General features: G+C 41.9%; 1 protein-coding gene across 5 annotated transcripts in view; it reads left to right on the forward strand.

Moving 5' to 3' along the window:
• Positions 1-19,390, forward strand: part of ITCH (itchy E3 ubiquitin protein ligase) — a 151,553-nt gene that overhangs the window by 17,688 nt on the left and 114,475 nt on the right. The window contains exons 3-4 of one of the 5 annotated variants that reach the window (XM_055104975.2): positions 14,476-14,587; positions 17,928-18,047. The exons of 1 other annotated variant lie outside the window; for it this stretch is intronic. In XM_055104975.2, the coding sequence (XP_054960950.1) occupies positions 14,518-14,587; positions 17,928-18,047 (190 nt within the window). In that variant the 5' untranslated portion in view covers positions 14,476-14,517. The remainder of the gene's footprint in view (positions 1-14,475; positions 14,588-17,927; positions 18,048-19,390) is intronic. 3 more of the 5 variants (XM_055104974.2, XM_008957199.6, XM_003831820.5) reach the window with 3 other exon arrangements.

Consider the following 19,390-nt stretch of genomic DNA (forward strand, 5'->3'; position numbering starts at 1 on the left):
GGTGTGTTCATTCTGCCTGGCTGGTTGATTTTATATAGAAATTGATGTTTTCATCTCTAAGGGACAAAGAAAATTAGGAAAATATCCTAGTTTTATTTTTATTGTGGTAAAATACACATTACATACAGTTTACCATTTTAAATATTGTTAAGTCTTCAGTTCAGTGACATTAAGTACATTTACCTTGTTATGTGACCATTACCACTATCAGTCTCTAGAACTTTTTCATCATCCAGAACTGAAACTTGTACCTATTAAACAATAATTATCCATTTCACCTCCTCCCTGCTCTGGTAACTATTATTCTGTTTTCTGTCTCTGTGAATTCAGCTATTCTAGGCACCTCATCGTAAAAGTGGAGTCATACAATATTTGTCCTTTTTTTTTTTTTTTTAGACGGAGTCTCACTCTGTCACCCAGGCTGGAGTGCAGTGGTGTGATCTCGACTCACTGCAACCTCCGCCTCCTGGGTTCACGCCATTCTCCTGCCTCAGCCTCCCAAGTAGCTGGGAGTACAGGCACCCGCCACCACTCCTGGCTAATTTCTTTTTGTGTTTTTAGTAGAGACAGGGTTTCACTGTGTTAGCCAGGATGGTCTCAATCTCCTGACCTCGTGATCTGCCTGCCTTGGCCTCCCAAAGTGCTGGGATTACAGGCGTGAACCACTGCACCCGGCCCCCCCCCCTTTTTTTTTGAGACAGAGTCTTGCTCTGTCACCAAGCTGGAATGCAGTGGTGCGATGTTGGCTCACTGCAACCTCCGCCTCCCAGGTTCAAGCAATTCTCCTGCCTCAGTCTCCCGAGTAGCTGGAACTACAGGCGTGCGCCACCACGCCCAGCTAATTTTTGTATTTTTAATAGAGACAGGGTTTCACCATGTTGACCAGGATCGTCTCAATCTCTTGACCTTGTGATCCACCTTCCTCAGCTGGGATTACAGCCGTGAGCCACTGCGCCTGGCCAATATTTGTCCTTTTGTGTCTGGTGTATTTCACTTAGCATAATGTCTTCAGGTTTCATGTTGTACCATATGTCAGAATTTTATTCCTTTTTAAATGCTGAGTAATATTCCATTTTATATATTTTAGTAATTTTTTGAAGGACTGAATAGGCTCAAGTACAGCAATGACATATTTTTTGTTTATTTCCCTGTTATCTTTTTTGCTGTGAACTGTGATTTTAAATCATGAAATTAACATTGAACTATGCTAGAGATACTAGTTTTGGGCCACATCTTCTGTTCTGACCTTAGGTAATCCACTTTGCTTGGGTTGTTTGTCTTACTCAGTTGTAAGAGTTTATTGTAAATTCTGGATACAACTCCTTTATCAGATACGTGTTTTGCAGATTTTATCTCCTAGCCTATTGCTTGTCTTTCCATTTTTTTAATGATGTCTTTTTTTTTTTTTTTGCAAAAATAGAGATGGGGTCTTGCATTGTTGCCCAGGCTGGTCAAACTCCTGGGCTCAGGTGATTTTCCTGCCTTTGCCTCCTAAGGTGCTATGATTACAGGCATGAGCCACCGGCCCTGCCCAAGAAGTTGAGTGCAATCAAAATTAGAAACTTTGACCCTTTTTAAATTTATTTTTGAGACAGAGTCTCACTCTGTCACCCAGGCTGGAGTGCAGTGGCACAATCGTGGCTCACTGTAATCTCCACCTCCCGGGTTCAGGAGATTCTCCTGCCTCAGCCTCCTGAGTAGCTGGGATTACACGTATGTGTCACTGCACCTGGGTAATTTTTGTATTTTTAGTGGAGATGGAGTTTCACCATGTTGGCCAGGCTGGTCTTGAACTCCTGGTCTCAAGTAATCTACCCGCCTCAGCCTTTCGAAGTGCTGGGATTACCGGTGTGAGCCACTGCGCCTGTTTGAAACTTCGACTCTTTAGAAGACATCATTAAGTCCAGGCATGGTGGCTTGCGCCTGTAATCCCAGCAGTTTGGGAAGCTGAGGCGAGAGGATCGCTTGAGCCCAGGAGTTGGAGACCAGCCTGGCCAACAAAGTCTACAAAACGAAACAAAACAAAAAAACAACTATCTGGACGTGGTGGTGTGTGCCTGTTTTTTTTTGTTTGTTTGTTTTTTGAGATGGAGTCTTGTTCTGTTGCCCAGGCTGGAGTGTGGTGGCGCAATCTCAGCTCACTGCAGCCTCCACCTCCCAGGATCAAGTGATTCTCCTGCTGGGACTACAGGTGTGTGCCACCATGCCTGGCTAATTTTTTTTTTTTTTGAGATGGAGTCTTGCTTTGTCGCCCAGGCTGGAGTGCAATGGCGCGATGTCTGCTCACCACAACCTCCGCCTCCTGGGTTCAAGTGATTCTCCTGCCTCAGACTCCTGGGTAGCTGGGACTACAGGCGCACACCACCATGCTTGGCTAATTTTTTGTTTTTTTAGTAGAGACGGGGTTTCACCATGTTGGCCAGACTGGTCTCAAACTCCTTGCCTCGTGATCCGCCCTCCTTGCCCTCCCAAAGTGCTGAGATTACAGACATGAGCCACCGCGCCTGGCGTGTGTGCCTGTATGTAGTCCCAGCTATTTGGGGGAGAATGAGGCAGTAGGATCCCTTGAGCCCAGGAGTTCCAGGCTGTAGTGAGCCATGATCACACCACTGTACCCTAGCCCTGTCAACAGAGCAAGTCCCTGTCTCTAAAAAAAAAAGGAAAGAAAAACTCAAAACACTCAATTTCTCAATTGTTTTCTTTAATGAATAACGTGTTTGGTGTCATATCTACAAAAATCTTTGCCTTACTGGACAATCAATAAATCTTTCTTAGATTTCCATTTGTTTACCTGTGAGAACAAATAAGATGTATGTGGTATTTTGCCTTCTTTGGAATAGTATTTCTATTCTGTTTCTTTTTGAATTTAATCGGAGGGGCTAATCTTGGGATAGAATACTAAGGTGAAAATCTACAGACTCAAATTGGAATGTAGAATTGACTTTGCTTTCATAATCCTAGTTGTTTCCTAATAGGTAAGTGGTAATTTGGTTCCTCTCCCCTTCCTAGTATTGAGGGCTCTTGGATGTAAACTCTTATTTGTGTCATTTTATTCTAGGTTTTTGACACAATCTGAATAACAGTGCTTTTTGGCTCCTTTTAAGGAAAATGCATGAATTTTGTTAATAAAGTGCATATACATATTACTCAGTGACTCAGTATTGACTTTCAGTTTACTTGATAATTCTTTTTTCTTTTCTTGAGATGGAGTCTCGCCTTGTCACCCAGGCTGGAGTGCAGTGGCGTGATCTCAGCATACTGCAACCTCTGCCTCCTGGGTTCAAGTGATTCTCTGTCTCAGCCTCTCAAGTGGCAGGAATTACAGGCGTCTGCCACCATGCCCAGCTAATTTTTTTGTATTTTTAGTAGAGATGGGGTTTCACCATGTTGGCCAGGCTGGTCTTGAACTCCTGACCACAAGTGATCCACCTGCCTTGGCCTCCCAAAGTGCTGGGATTATAGGTGTGAGCCACCACGCTCAGCCAATAATTCTTTTTATTATTATTATTATTATTATTATTGTTATTATTATTTTGAGACAGAGTCTTGCCTTGTAGCCCAGGCTGGAGTGCAGTGGCATGATCTCTGTTCACTGAAACCTCTGCCTCCTGGCTTCAAGCAATTCTCCTGCCTTAGCCTCCTGAGTAGCTGGGATTACAGGCACGCACCGCCACGCCCGGCTAATTTTTGTATTTTTTAGTAGAAACGGAGTTTCACCATGTTGGTCAGGCTGGTCTTGAACTCCTGACCTTGTGATCCGCCTGCCTCGGCCTCCCAAAATGCTGATATTACAGCCATGAGCCACCGCGCCCAGTCCTTTTTTAAATTTTTTTTCAGACAGTGTCCTACTTTGTTGCTCAGCCGGGAATGCAGTGGCATGATCATGGCTCACTATAGTCTTGACCTCTCAGGCTCTGGTGATGCTCCTGTGTCAGTCTCCTGAGTAGCTGGGACCACAGGTGCATACCACCATGCCTGGGTAATTTATTTTTATTTTTTGTAGAGATAGTGTCTTGCTATGTTGCCCAGGCTGGTGTTGAACTCCTGGTCTCAAGCGACCCTCCTACCTTGACCTCCCAAGGTATTGGGGGTGGGATTACAGGCGTGAGCCACCATGCCAGTCTTGGGCTTGATAAATTTTTTTTTTTTTTTTTTTGAGACAGAGTTTTGCTCTTGTTGCTCAGGCTGGAGTGCAATAGTGCAATCTTGGCTCACTACAACCTCCGCCTCCTCGGTTCAAGGAATTCTTCTGCCTCAGCCTCTCGAGTAGCTGGGATTACAGGTATGCGCCACCACGCCCAGCTAATTTTGTATTATCAGTAGAGACGGGGTTTCTCCATGTTAGTCAGGCTGGTCTCGAACTCCTGACCTCAGGTGATCCGCCTGCCTCAGCCTCCCAAAGTGCTGGGATTACAGGCATGAGCCACTGTCACTGTGCCTGGCTGATATATATATGTGTGTATTTATTATTATTTTTTTTAATAGAAATGGGGTTTCACTGGGTTGGCCAGGTTGGTCTCGGAACTCCTAGGCTCAAGAGATCCTCTCACCTTAGCCTCCCAAAGTACCAGGATTACAGGCATGAGCCACCAGGACTGGTCTGTAATTCTTTTTTTTTTTTTTTTTTTTTTTTTTTTGAGATGGAGTTTTCACTCTTGTTGCCTAGGCTGGAGTGCAGTGGCACAATCTCGGCTTGTCGCAACCTCCACCTCCTGGGTTCAAGCTATTCTTCTGTCTCAGCCTCCCGAGTATCTGGGATTACAGGCATGCACCACTGCACCCGGCTAATTTTGTATTTATAGTAGAGACGGGGTTTATTCATGTTGGTCAGGCTGCTCTTGAACTCCTGACCTCAGGTGATCCACCTGCCTCAGCCTCCCAAAGTGTTTTTGGATTACAGGCGTGAGCCACTGTGTCCGGCCTCTTTTTTTTTTTTTAAGTCAAGTGAAGCAGTGGGAGTGGAGAAGGAACAAAGAAATCTGTAACTGGTTGTAATCAGTTAGTTGTAAATACCAGTGCAGTTGGACCAGCCGAGGCCTGTAATTCTTTTTTTTTTTTTTTTTTTTTGAGATAGAGTCTTGCTCTGTCGCCCAGGCTGGAGTGCAGTGGCGCGATCTTGTCTCACTGCAACCTCTGCCTTCCGGCTTCAAGCAATTCTCTTCCTCAGCCTCCTGAGTAACTGGGATTACAGGCATGCGCCACCATGTCCAGCTCATTTTTGTATTTTTAGTAGAGACGGGGTTTGACCATCTTCGGCAGGCTGGTCTTGAACTCCTGACCTTGTGATCCACCCGCCTCAGCTTCCCAAAGTGCTCAGATTATAGGCGTGAGCCGCCGTGTGCAGCTGCCTGTAATTCTTAAATAATGTTTAGAAATGATCTGAGGAAAGTTTGCTGGAAGGATGAGGCATGGTGGATATTAGGGTCTTTTTTTTTTTTTTTTTTGAGACGGAGTCTCGCTCTGTCACCCAGGCTGGAGTGCAGTGGCATGTCCTCAGCTCACTGCAAGCTCTGCCTCCCGGGTTCTTGCCATTCTCCTGCCTCAGCCTCCCAAGTACCTGGGACTACAGGCGCCCGCCACCACACCTGGCTAATTTTTTTTGTATTTTTAGTAGAGGCGGGGTTTCACCGTGTTAGCCAGGTTGGTCTTGATCTCCTGACCTCGTGATCCACCTGCCTCGGCCTCCTAAAATGTTGGGATTACAGGCGTGAGCCACCGCACCTGGCTATTAGGGTCTTATATTTTGAGAATGTATAGATATTTAGAGATGGTCAGAAACAAGAATTTTTTTTTTTTTAAGACTGAGTCTCACTCTGTCGCTCAGGCTGGAGTGCAGTGGTGTGATCTCAGCTCACTGTAACCTCTGCCTCTGAGATTCAAGCCATTCTCCTGCCTCAGCCTACCGAGGAGCTGGGACCACAGTAGGCACATGCCACCACGTCCAGCTAATTTTGTGTGTGTGTGTGGTTTGTTTTTTTTTTTTTTTTTTTTAGCAGAGACAGGGTGTCACTATGTTGGCCAGGCTGGTCTCGAACTCCTGACCTTAGGTGATCCGCTCACCTTGGCCTTGCAAAGTGCTGGGATTACAGGCATGAAGCACCACCTCTGGCCAGAAACAAGGATTCCTTAGAGCCAGGAAATTCAACATTATATATAATTAGATGTATAATTTCACACAAGCATTGTTTGCAAGAGAACAATACTTATAGTAGTACAACAATATTTATATTTATTGTGGCAAATGCTTTAAACTCTAGCAGTAGTCAAAGCTAGAAACAACTTGTAATAATAGTTAATTTTGAAATGTTTGTCAGAAAGCTGTTTGTCAGAAAGGGGAAGAAATCACCTTCTGGAATATTAGGTACAGAGTTCAAACCAGCAAATGAATGCTAAAAGTTAGATCCTGGTGCCACTTTCCTTAAATTCTGTGTTCATACTGTTGAACCTCGAAAGTTGTAGCTTCCCCTTTTTCTCTTTGAACAGTATAATTGTCCTTTTTTGCATATGCTTTAGAATCCATACTGATGTATTTGGTTGGAAAATGGGAAAGGAGCTTTTAGTGTTCTGAGATCATTGTGTGATGTTCAGAACCAAAGTGTCACTGTTACATGGTAGAGAATGGTTCATATTCTACCTCCTTGTTAAGTGAATTAAGTCAATTTTTCCTAGTAAATGGGAAAGCAACCGCCTTCCCTATCATGAGGGGTTTTGGGTTTCTTCCCACTTGCTTTGCTGAGAAATTAAATTATGGAAATGGGTATTTACCCTCTGCTCCAATCTAAATAAACTTTTATTCCTTCTACCAATACCTTCAGTAGCCCATGCACCAAAGTCGGCTCCTTTGTTTTTTTTTTTTTTTTTTTTTTTTTTGAGGCAGAGTCTTGATCTCTCGTCCAGGCTGTAGTGCAGTGGTGTGATCTCAGCTCATGGCAGTCTCTGCCTCCTGGGATCAAGCAATTCTCAGCTTCCAAGTAGCTGGGATCACAGGTGCCTGCCACCACACCTGGCTAAGGTCCTTTGTGATTATTAGCAGAGAATGGGATCTAAAAATGTTCCTGTGTTCCTTCTAGCTAGTCTTTGCTACTGTGCCCCTAGATAATGGGATCTAGTTTTTCACTTGAGTAGTGTTTTTGGGAACATGACAGAGTAGCCCTGTCCAAGGGAGACATACTACTCGGTATGTATTTCTGATTTACCACATATGCTTCTGTATTTTATAGTAAGATTGTTTGAGAGTTTGACTTCATTAGGGTTTAGTTCTCTGAATACCACTATATACTTTAGCTCTTTGAACTCTGGACTTTCTGTCACAAGCAGTTTTTCTCCTTAGTTTTTTGGTGTCTTCTGAAATGTCATTTTGGTGGATTCTTTTAAGAAAATATAGGGCTATATTAAATTACTTAAAGGTTTTTTAAGTCACAATAGATGTGGCCTGTAAAAATATCTGATTATGTTGGATGTGTTATTTCTGAAAATAAACCAAGCAAATTTCACAATATCCTGTTTAATAATTTCTCTATAAATAAGATACATATTTAAAATAAGGCTATAAATGTTTGTTGCTTAAGAGACAAGATATTACTGAAATTATCTTCTGAAGTATGTCTATCCCTTTCCACATTTTTGTTTCCACTGCCTTTTCAGGAAGATGTTAAGGTTAATTTTACCTCTGGCAGTGTTTTAGCACCTTCTTTCTACATTGGGCATTCTGTCTGTCACATTTTTCTAGTGTAGTAGTAAACATTACTCAAAATAAATGATTTATAGGCCGGGTGTGATGGCTCATGCCTGTAATCTCAGCACTTTGGGAGGCCGAGGCGGGCAGATCACCTGAGGTCAGGCATTCGAGACCAGCCTGGCCAACATGGCAAAACCCCATCTCTACTAAAGATACAAAAAAAATTAGCCAGATATCATGCATGCCTGTAATCCCAGCTACTAGGGAGGCTGAGGCAGGAGAATTGCTTGAACCCAGGAAGCAGAGGTTGCAGTGAGGGGAGATTGCGCCCCTGCACTCCAGCCTGGGCGACACAGTGAATGTCTGTCTCAAAAAAAAAAAAAAAATTTATAAAGTGCTAAGTATTGACCCAGCTGGGCACAGGGGCTTATCCTTGTAATCCCAGCACTTTGGGAGGCCAAGGCAGGAGGACGACTTACTTGAGCCCAGGAGTTCGAGACTAGCCCGGGCAATATAGTGAGACCCTGTCTCTATCTCCCTGTAAAAAATTAGATGGGCCTGTGGTATGTGGCTGTTAGTCTCAGTTACTCAGGAGGCTGAAGCAGGAGGATTGTTTCAGCCCAGGTGGTTGAGGCTGCAGTGAGCTCGATCACTCTAGCATAGGCAACAGAGCGAGACCCTGTCTCAAAAAAAAAAAAAAAAAGACCCTGTTTTGAGTTTCTTTGTAACTGACAGACTAATAGGTAATAGAGTTTTAAAATATTGTTACTAGATTTTTTTTTTCTTTTTTGAGATGGAGTCTCGCTCTGTCACCCAGACTGGAGTGTAGTGGCATGATCTTAGCTCACTGTAACCTCCGCCTCCTGGGTTCAAGCGGTTCTCTTGCCTCAGCCTCCCAAGTAGCTGGGATTACAGGTACCTGCCATCATGCCTGGCTGATTTTTGAATTTTTAGTGGAGATAGGGTTTCACCATGTTGGCCAGGATGGTCTTAATCTCTTGACCTTGTGATCCACCCGCCTCGGCCTCCCAAAGTGCTGGGATTACAGGCGTGAGCCACAGCACCCAGCCATGATTTAGATTCAAACTGTATCTTCATTGGTTCCAGTCACAATGGTTTACAGTGCTAAGTAAAGCTATAGATTGCATACCGCTGTACTTGTGAAGGCTTTTTTTTTTTTTTTTTTGAGACACGGTCTCACTGTGTTGCCCAGGCTGGAATGCAGAGGTGCAGTCACGGTTCACTGCTGCCTCAACTTCCTGAGTTCAAGCGGTCCTCCCAGTTTGGCCTCCCATGTAGCTGGGACTATAGGCATGCACCACTGCATCTGGCTAATTTTTAAATTTTTTGTAGAGATGGGAGTCTCACTGTATTGCCCAGGCTGGTCTTCTGAAGGCTTTTAGTTTGTTTGTTTGCTTGTTTGTTTTTAAATCTTGTTTGCTTGCTTTTCTTTTCTTTCTTTTCTTTTTTTTTGAGATGAGGTCTTGCTCTGTCACCCAAGATGGATTGCAGTGGCCTTATCACAGCTCACTGCAGCCTCTACCTGCTGGTCTCTGGCGATCTTTGTGCCTCAGCCTCCCCGTTAACTGGGACAACAGGCACATACCACCACATCCAGCTAATTTATTTTTATTTTCTGTAGAGACAGGATTTTGCTCTCACATATCTGTCCAACCAATACACAAAAAAGTTATGATACTCAGGGCAAAGTTTTCTCTAACTCCTCAAAAGGACTTGAATTTAGGACATCTTTCTTACTGAGACATACAAAGGCTTAAAAGTATCTATTACAATCCAAAACACTCACCACTGTCAAAAGAGTCTCTAATTATGAATGTGAAGTTACAAAGAATGTTTTTTTGTTCTTAGGTCTATGAAGATAACACAAAGGCAACAAGTGAAAACACAATGCATAAAGTTTCACTTTAGTCCCCTTATAACAGAAAACAAGAGATGAAGATAAGAGCACTTTTGCTGTCCTAGAACTTAAAATGAAAATCTAAGAGAGACCCATAATATAAATACAATCATCCCTTGGTATATGTGGGGATTGCTTCTAGGACCACCACATATAACCACGTCAGTGCACGCTCTGAAGTACGCCCTGTGGAACCTGCGTATGTGAAAAGTCCTTCCCATAGACTTGGGTTTCACATCCCATGAGTACTGTATTTTCAATTGGTGTTTTTTATTTTTATTTTGTATTATTTTTTAAAAAAATTTAATTAAATAGAAATGAAGTCTCACTATGTTGCCAACACTGCTTTCAACCTTCTGGGCTCAAGCAACCCTCCCTGCTCAGCCTTCCAAAGTACTGGGATTACGGACGTGAGCCACTGCTCCTGGCCTCAATCTGTGTGTGGTTGAAAAAAGGCTGCATATAAGTGGATCTGTGCAGTTCAAACCAGTTGTTGGACAAGAGCCAACAGTAATTAGAATTATAAAAATTGATGCCATGCTCTCTGTGTGAGTAACAATGCAGTAAGAATATGCAGATTTTAGTCACTAATTTTGACTTCCTGGGAAAGGAACTGCAGACTAGATGCTACAAAAGAGAAACACTTGAGGGTGAAAAAGATTAACTGTAAGAAAATGGGAAAGAGACTAAGAAATCCAGTTTCTTAGAAAAACATATTCAGTAGAAACTTAGGAACAGAAGTGATGTCTTGGTTGGCCATGAGATAGTAGATCCCTACAACCACTAGAAAGTGTCCATTAGGGACATTATCCCTTTAGGGTAATGTGCAGGTGGTCATGTTTCAGACTTTATTACTCAAAGTCATGACCACTGGGGAGGTTAGATAAGCATCTTTTTAAGGGGTTATCTATGTTACAGGCATTGTTTAAAGACTCTGCTGAAGAACACCTTGGTATGCAGGAATCAAACATTGGTCAGGGCCAGGCACTTTGGGAGGCCAAGGTGGGTGGATCATTTGAGGTCAGGAGTTTGAGACCAGCCTGGCCAGCATGGTGAAACCCCATCTCTACTAAAAATACAAAAATTAGCTAGGTGTGGTTGTGGGTGCCTGTAGTCCCAGCTACTGGGGAGGCTAAGGCAGGAGAGTCGCTTGAACCTGGGAAGTGGAGGTTGCAGTGAGCTAAGACTGTGCCACTGCACTCCAGCCAGGGCGACAGAGTGAGACTCTGTCTCAAAAAAAAAAAAAAATTGGTTAGCATGATGGTTTCACTTCAAGTTGGCATCACTCTTGCATGCAACAGGCAGTTTTCCTACAACTGTCTTTAATTCTGCAGATACTCTGTCAGTCTTTAAAATGAAACTATAAATTATAGATTATCTACATTTATGGATGAAGAAAGTGTGGCTTAGAGAAATTCAGTAATTTGCTCAAGTTCACAGAGTAACAGTTCAGGAATGTTGATCTAGATCTGTCTGACTTCACAGTTGGCATACATAATTACCATGCTATAATGTCTTCTGTAATACATGGTATAGAATTGACAAGAATAATCTTTTTTATTTATTTATTTTTTTTTTGAGATGAAGTCTAGCTCTGTTGCCCAGGCTGGAGTGCAATGGCACGATGTTGGTTCACTGCAATCTCAGCCTTCCAGGTTCAACGATCCTCCCGCCTCAGCCTCCCAAGTAGCTGGGATTACAAGCGTGTACCACCATACCTGGCTAATGTTTGTATTTTTAGTAGAGACGAGGTTTCACTATGTTGGCCAGGCTGGTCTCGAACTCCTGACCTCAGGTGATCCACCTACCTTAGCCTCCCAAAGTGCTGGGATTACAGGCTTGAGCCACTGTGCCCAGCCTAGATTTAATCTTTTTTTTTTTTCTTTTTTGAGATGGAGTTTTGCTCCTGTTGCCCAGGCTGGAGTGCAATGGTGCAATCTTGGCTTACTGCCTCCCGGGTTCAAGCGATTCTCCTGCCTCAGACTTCCAAGTAGCTGGAATTACAAGCATCCACCACCACGCCCAGCTAATTTTTTGTATTTTTAATACAGACGGGTTTCAACGTGTTGGCCAGGCTGGTGTTGAACTCCTGACCTCAGGTGATTCACCCGTCTTGGCCTCCCAGAGTGCTGGGATTACAGGAGTGAGTCACCACGCCCGGCCTAGATTTAATCATTTTAACCATGTATGCAGTTGTAAATAATAGAACTAAGAATCTGGCGCTCAGGGGAGAGGATGGGACTTGAAGTGTGGATTATCTTTTTTTTTCTACTCTGTTTTATGCTGTTTTTAAAATTGTACAAGTCAACAATGATGCATGTCTTATTTTTAGAACTTCAAACAGTACATACAAAACTACAGTTCCCTATGACCACGTACTTGAGTACACAGGTGCCCTCCTCCTGAATGGAATGTATACTTTTTCTGTGTTTATTTACAAGTATTTGTACCCATAGGAATATATAGTGTTGTAGTTTGCAAAAATAATATCATACTGTACGTACTGATGGGGTGATCATTTTGTGATCTACCCCACCCCAACTCATGCATGTTGTTCTGCAGCTTTAAAGATGTTCTTGGGATCTTTCAATTTCAGTCATTAATAAGTTACTTATTTTGATACCTGCATAGTAATCTGTTCTGTGGTATGAATATGTGATTTATTTAATATATGAATATGCCAATTGATAATATACGTTATTTCTAATTTTTTTGATATTATACAAATAGTGATTTTTATTCTTTTCAAGAATTTAAAATGCTTGGTGAATTTTAGTTATGTAAAACTAGTATGTATATGTACATAAATTATTGAAATTACTAGGATGTTTTTGGCAGAGCACCTCACAATTCTACCATAATGATTCTCTGTAATTATCTGGAGAGTCATTGTTCTTAAAAATGTTTGCAGTCTGTGCTTTCATTAATCTTTTCTACATGAAGTTAATTTTAGTTTTTAAAATATACTTAATTTTTGTAGAGATTTAAAATTTTTTGCAACTTTGTAATGTTAATTTATATTTAGAATAATTTATACTGTACTATTAGGGCATTTTCTTGCAATAAATTATTAGTGGAGATGAGCGACTGTTGATGGAGATGAGTACCTTTATCATGCAGAATATCAGCAGCCAGATATTGGACTTTTCTCACTGCCCCTTAATTTACTTTTTTAAATATTGTCGTTCTATGGCAATCAGGCTTTTGGATATTGAGGAGGAAGTAATAACTACATAATGTGATAATGATGTCTTTGAGGACCCTTGTCCATAACAAGCCATTTGAATCAGAATAATATCTTGTGCAATATGGTGTTAAGGCTTTTAGGTTACATCTCATTTCTGAATGTATTCTGGATGACTTCTATTGACTTTATGATGTTTACCTTTCATATTTAAAATAAGAGGGTTCTTTTAGCAGATTTTGGTTATAAAACATCTGAAATAGTGTAATTTAAATAAACAAGGTAAAGGAAAAAATATATGTATTATGCCAAGAAAATGAGCTAGTCCTTATGGTTGAGACGAAATTTTAGCTTTGAGCATTTTTGTATGTAAGCACAGAATGAAGTAGGTTGGATTTTATAGGGTTCATCTCAGTAGGAATTATTGTTCTATTTCATTTTTGCAGAATTGAGAAGCCATCATAATTGTTTTATATTTAAACTTTTAAACAGAAACCTAAATTTGCATAAAAACTCAAGACAGCGTTTACAGTTTCAAGGCATTTTGTTTGCCTTATTGTATTTGTGTACTTCTTCCATAGTGCCTGGCAAACAGTAAGTGCCAAGTACATTTAGTTTGATTTTATTTTTTATTGTATCTTATTTCTTCCTTTTTGAGGTAGGGTCTTCCTCTGTTGCCCAGGCTGGAGTACAGTGGTGTGATCATAGCTCAGTGCAGACTTGACCTCCTGGTTGGGGAGTGGTGGTGTGCACCAGTGGTCCCAGCTACTCAGGAGGCTGAAGCAGAAGGACCCCCCCAGCCCGGGAGGCACTCCAGAACACCCCAGCTTGGGTGACAGAGTGAGAATCTTTCTCAAAAAATAAATAAGTAAATAAAGTTGCTTGGGACATGTTATATAGGTGCTATTTAAAGCTATCTGGATAGGTAATATCCTCCAGGTTATAATCATCTGTACCCCATTGCGTGATGGGGTGATCATTTTGTGATCCACCCCACCCCAACTCATGCATGCTAACAGTTATGTATGCCTTTTCTCCAATTTATCTGCCTGCGTTTTGTCAGACGATTTTCAGCGAACCTTCACTGGGCAAAGGGGAAGTCTTCTCTTGGCCCCTGTATTACTAACAAGCATTGACTTCTAAATGGGTAATTTGGTCAGGTGTGGTGGCTCACGCTGTAATCCAGCACTTTGGGAAGTCAGGGTGGGAGGATCACTTGAGCCCAGGAGTTTGAAACCAGCCTGGGCAATATAGTGAGATCCTGTCTCTACCAAAAATTAAAAAAATTAGGCGAGCATGGTGGCACCCACTTATAGTCTTACCTACTTGGGACTGGGTAATATCCTCAAGGGAATGAGTGTAGATAGAAGAGGGAACCAAGAACTAAGCTCTAGGATATGTTAGCGTTAAGATAATGGAGAAAAGGAATCATCAGAGGATACTGAGAAGGAACAATCTGTGTGGTAGGACACAAACCTGGAGAATATATCTTGGGAACTGAAGGGAAGAAAGTAAAACGTGGAGGAGGGGATGAACAGCCATGTCAGATTTTGCCAATAAGTTAGGTAGGATAAAGACTAGAATTGAAAATTGTATTTAGTAATGTAAAGGCCTTTGTTACATGGTCTTCAGTAATAAATAGCCAGGTTAGCACTATTTATGTATGTTTTTAATGGGAATTTTTGATGTTTACAGTGTCTCCTTTGCCATGTTCAGGTTTTCCAACCTATTGGTGGTATGTCTGACAGTGGATCACAACTTGGTTCAATGGGTAGCCTCACCATGAAATCACAGCTTCAGATCACTGGTAAGTTTTAGAAACATCGGCTGCTTTACTTTATTTTTCCCCGTATGATTAAAAAATAATCCTGAGAGGGCCAGGCATGGTGGCCCATGCCTGTAATCCCAGCACTTTGGGAGGCTGAGGTGGGCGGGTCACTTGAGGCCAGGAGTTTGAGACCAGCCAAGCCAACATGGAGAATACAAAATTAGTTGGGCATGGTGGTGCACACCTGCTGTCCCAGCTACTCCGGAGGCTGAGGCGTGAGAATCACGACTTTGGGAGGTAGAGGTTGCAGTGAGCTGAGTTTGCGCCACTGCACCCCAGCCTGGGTGATAGGGTGAGACTGTCTCAAAAAAAAAAAAAAATCTTAAGAGAACAAAATATTTAATGGCTGTTACATGTCAGGTGCTCAATTAATATTTGCTGAATGAATGAATGAAGATATATAGATATGTAATTTTTATTGTAGAATATTCTTGGATATTTTACAGTTTTTTTTTTCCTTCAACATGGGTACCTGGGTAGTTGCTAATTATGTTTGTTTGGTATTGTATTAACAGCTTTATTGAGATATAATTCATATCCCCTACAGGTTACCCATTTATTTATTTACTTATAACAATGACACAATCATGCAACCTCCTGCTGTGGTGACTGCAGTCGTGCACCACCATGCCCAGCAAATTCTGCAGTTTTTTGTAGAGATGGGGTCTCACTATATTGCCCAGGCTGGTTTCGAACACCTGGGCTTAAATGATCCTCCCACTAGGGCCTGACAAAAGGCAGATAAATAGGAGAAAAGGCGTACATCTTATTAGCATGCATGGGTAGGGGTGGGATGGATCACAGAATGATTACCCCATCATGCAATGGGGTACAAAATGGTTATATACTCTTCTTCATAGGGGAAAGGGAGATGGGGAAGTGTGGATGATTTTAGAGGGATGGTAAATGATTTTTAGGGGAATTCAGAGGGCTCGAAGAATGTACAATGGCCTGGGACAAAGTCTGTTTGGCCCACAGAATAGATAGTGGTTTATGACAAAAGTCTCTCCAGGTCCAGGTCTGTTAAAAGACTTCAGTCAGCCAGGCACGGTGGCTCACACCTGTAATCCTAGCACTTTGGGAGGTCGAGGTGGGCAGATCACCTGAGATTAGGAGTTTGAGACCAGCCTGGCCAACATGGTGAAACCCCGTCTCTACTAAAAATAAAAAAAATTAGCTGTGCGTGGTGGTGCACACCTGTAATCCCAGCTACTTGGGAGGCTGAGGCAGGAGAATCACTTGAACCTAGGAGGCGGAGGTTGCAGTGAGCCGAGATCATGCCATTGCACTCCAGCCTGGGCGACAGAGCGAGACTCCATCTCAAAAAAAAAAAAAAAGACTTCAGTTTTTATATTCCTGCTATACAAGTTTAGTTATTGAAAACTCAGGGACGGGAACAAAGGTAATTGTAATTGTTTTCTTCTTTGGTGGATCTGGACTTAGGCAGATAAGAGAACTTCAGAAAACAACTTCATGCTGTACTTTGAGAGAAAGAAGATTGAGGGAGGGGAGCTGCAGGGGTCAGAGAGACCTTGAGAGACTTACTTAGTTCAGCAAGTCAAAGCACCATATTTTGGGATATCAGTTTCTGAACCCCAAAAGTACATTCACAGAGTTCAGCAACCATCACCACAATCAACTTTAAAATAATTTCGTCCTTCCAAAAAGAAGCCCTGTACTCATTAGCAGTCACTCTCCATTTAACCCATCCACCCACAAACCCAGGCAACTCCTGATCTTTCTGTCTCTAGATTTGCCTATTCTGGATCTCGCATATAAATGGAATTGTACAGTGTGTGGCCTTTTGTGTCTTCTTTGGGCAGACTGTTTTCAAAGTTCATCCATGTTGTAGCATGTATCATTACTTAATTCCTTTTTTTGCTAAATATTTTATTGTATGAGTATACGAAATTTTAAAAATCCGTTCTTCAGTTGAGGGATGTTTGGGTTGTTTCCACTTTTTGGATTTTATGAAAAATGCTATAAACATTTGTGTACAAGTTTTTGTGAGAATGTATGTTTTCAGTTTTCTTGGGTATATACTTAAGAGTGAAATTCCTAGGTTATATGGAATCCATGTTTATTAGCATTTTGAGGAATTCCAAATTATTATTATTATTTTTTTCTTTTCTTTTCTTTTTTTTTTTTTTTTTTTTTTTTTTTTTGGAGACAGTTTTGCTGTGTTGCCTAGGTTGGAGTGCAGTGGTGTGATCTCGGCTCACTGCAACCTCCACCTTCCGGGTTCAAGTGATTCTCATGCCTCAGTCTTCTGAGTAGCTGGGACTACCGGCACGCACAACCATGTGTAGCTAATTTTTGTATTTTTAGTAAAGACGGGGTTTCACCATGTTGGCCAGGCTGGTCTCGAACTCCTGACCTCAGGTGATCCACCTGCCTCGGCCTACCAATGTGCTGGGATTACAGGCGTGAGCCACTGCACGGGCCCAAATTATTTTTAAAAGCAGCTGCACCATTTTGCATTCCCACTAGCAATATATGAGGATTCCGATTTCTCTACATTCTTGCCAGTGATTATCTTTTTTATGATAGCCATTCTAGTGGGTGTGAAGTAGTATTTTACTCTGTGTGTGTGCGTGCGCGCATATGTTTTATCCATTTAATTTTTTTTTTTTTTTTTTTGAGACCAGGTGACAGTCTGCTCTGTCACCCAGGCTGGAGTGTAGTGGTGCAGTCATGGCTGACTGCAATCTCTAACTTCTAGGCTGAAGTGATCGTGCCACCTCAGCCTTCTGAGTAGCTGGGACTACAGGCATGCACCACCCTACCCAGCTCCCTATTGTGGTTTTGGCTTGTACTCCTTTGATGGCTAATGATATTGTCTTTTCATGTGCTTATTGGTCATTTTTGTATCTTTTTTGGAGAAATGTCTGTTCACGTCCTTTGTTTGCTATTGTAAATTAATACCTCTGTCGCTATTGTTAATTAATATCTGTCTTTATTTCTTCCTCTAATCATTTCATGTATCACTTTCAGATTAATGTTTTTAATATGCCATCCAATATGTTTCATTCCTGCTCAAAAACCTTAGGTACTTCTCTTAGACTATGGTATAGAGTTTCTTTAGTATGAGCTAAGACCCTTCACCCTCTGTCTACATATGGTGTCTTTGTAGGTTTTTTGTTTTTTTTGTTTTTTTGAGACAGAGTCTCTGTCGCCCAGGCTGGAGTGCAGTAGTGCAATCTTGGCTCACTGCAACCTCCGCCTCCCAGGTTCAAGCAGTTCTCTGCCTCAGCCTCCCAAGTAGCTGGGGTTATAGACGCCCGCCACCAAGCCTGGCTAATTTTTGCATTTTTAATAGAGACGAGGTTTCACCATCTTGACCAGGCTGGCCTTGAACTCCTGACCTCAGGATCCACCCACCTCCACCTCGGCCTCCCAAAGTACAGGGATTACAGGCGTGAGCCACCGCGTCCGGCCTGTAAGTCTTTATATGTGAACCATTTGTACTAGCTAGAATGAGTCACTGGATTTTCCTCAGATGTGTATGTATTTCTATCACACAATGAAAACCTCAGTCTCTCTCCCTTTAATTTGATAGCATTTATTGATTATAGAACAATTATCATCCCCTGTATTTTAGTTTCAACTATGCCTGGCTTATAGCTTCTTCTGGATTATGAATAGATTAGGTCACAGATCATATCTTAGCATTACTATTTTCCTCAAAACCTAAAGGTGATTGAATATAAAAATAATACTGTCTTAAGGTAACCACATCATAGAATTTTTTCGGATTTCCTTCGCTAACTCTGGTATCTTTCCTTAGCAGTATCTGTTTCTTAAAGAAAGATATTACTATTTCTTAGTTAAGGCCAGATTCCAGTTTTTTTTCCCCACCCCTCATCCTCAATCTAGCTTGAGTAGCTGACTTATATCAGACCAGAATTCTTATGACTTCTTTTTGGCAGCTTAAAGTTGAAAGCTTTTATTAGAACAGTCCTTTAAAACATTCTGTACTTTTTCAGATTACATAAGTAATATACATTTTATTTTTTACTGATTTAAAAAAATAGTAAATTATTCTCAGAGACAATGATTAATAGTTTTTTTCTTTGCATAAAGTGTCTTACTTGCTATCATCGTTATTGAATTTTTTTTTTTTTTACTGTGATGATAAACACTAATTGCACCTCAAAAAGTCGTAATCCATAGCCATCTCAGATTTTTTTCTTTTTGAGATGGGGTCTCACCCTGTCGTCCAGGCTGGTGTGCAGCAGCGTGATCATGGCTCACTGCAACCTTGATCTCCCGGGGTCAGGTGAGCCTCCCACCTCAGCCTCCTGAGTAGCTGGAACTACAGGTGTGCGCCACCACACCTGGCTAATTTTTGTATTTTTTATAGAGATGGCGTTTTGCTCTGTTGCCCAGGCTGGTCTCAAACTCCTGGGCTCAGGTGATCCACCCACCTCAGCCTCCTAAATTGCTTGTATTAGAGGTGTGAGCCACCTCACTCAGCCACATCTCAGATTTTTAAAATCTTGGGTGTAAAATATTCTTTTTCTTTTTTTTTTGAGACAGTTTCCCTTTCGTTGCCCAGGCTGGAGTGCAATGGCGTGATCTCGGCTCACCGCAACCTCCGCTTCCCAGATTCAAGCAATTCTCCTGCCTCAGCCTCCCAGATAGCTGGGATTACAGGCACCCGCCGCTGTGCCTGGCTAATTTTTGTATTTTTAGTAAAAACGGGTTTTCACCATGTTGGTCAGGCTGGTCTTGAACTCCTGACCTCAGGTGATCCACCCGCCTCTGCCTCCCAAAGTGCTG

This window comes from Pan paniscus, chromosome 21, assembly GCF_029289425.2.
Source record: "Pan paniscus chromosome 21, NHGRI_mPanPan1-v2.0_pri, whole genome shotgun sequence".
NCBI classification, from domain to species: Eukaryota; Metazoa; Chordata; class Mammalia; order Primates; family Hominidae; genus Pan; species Pan paniscus.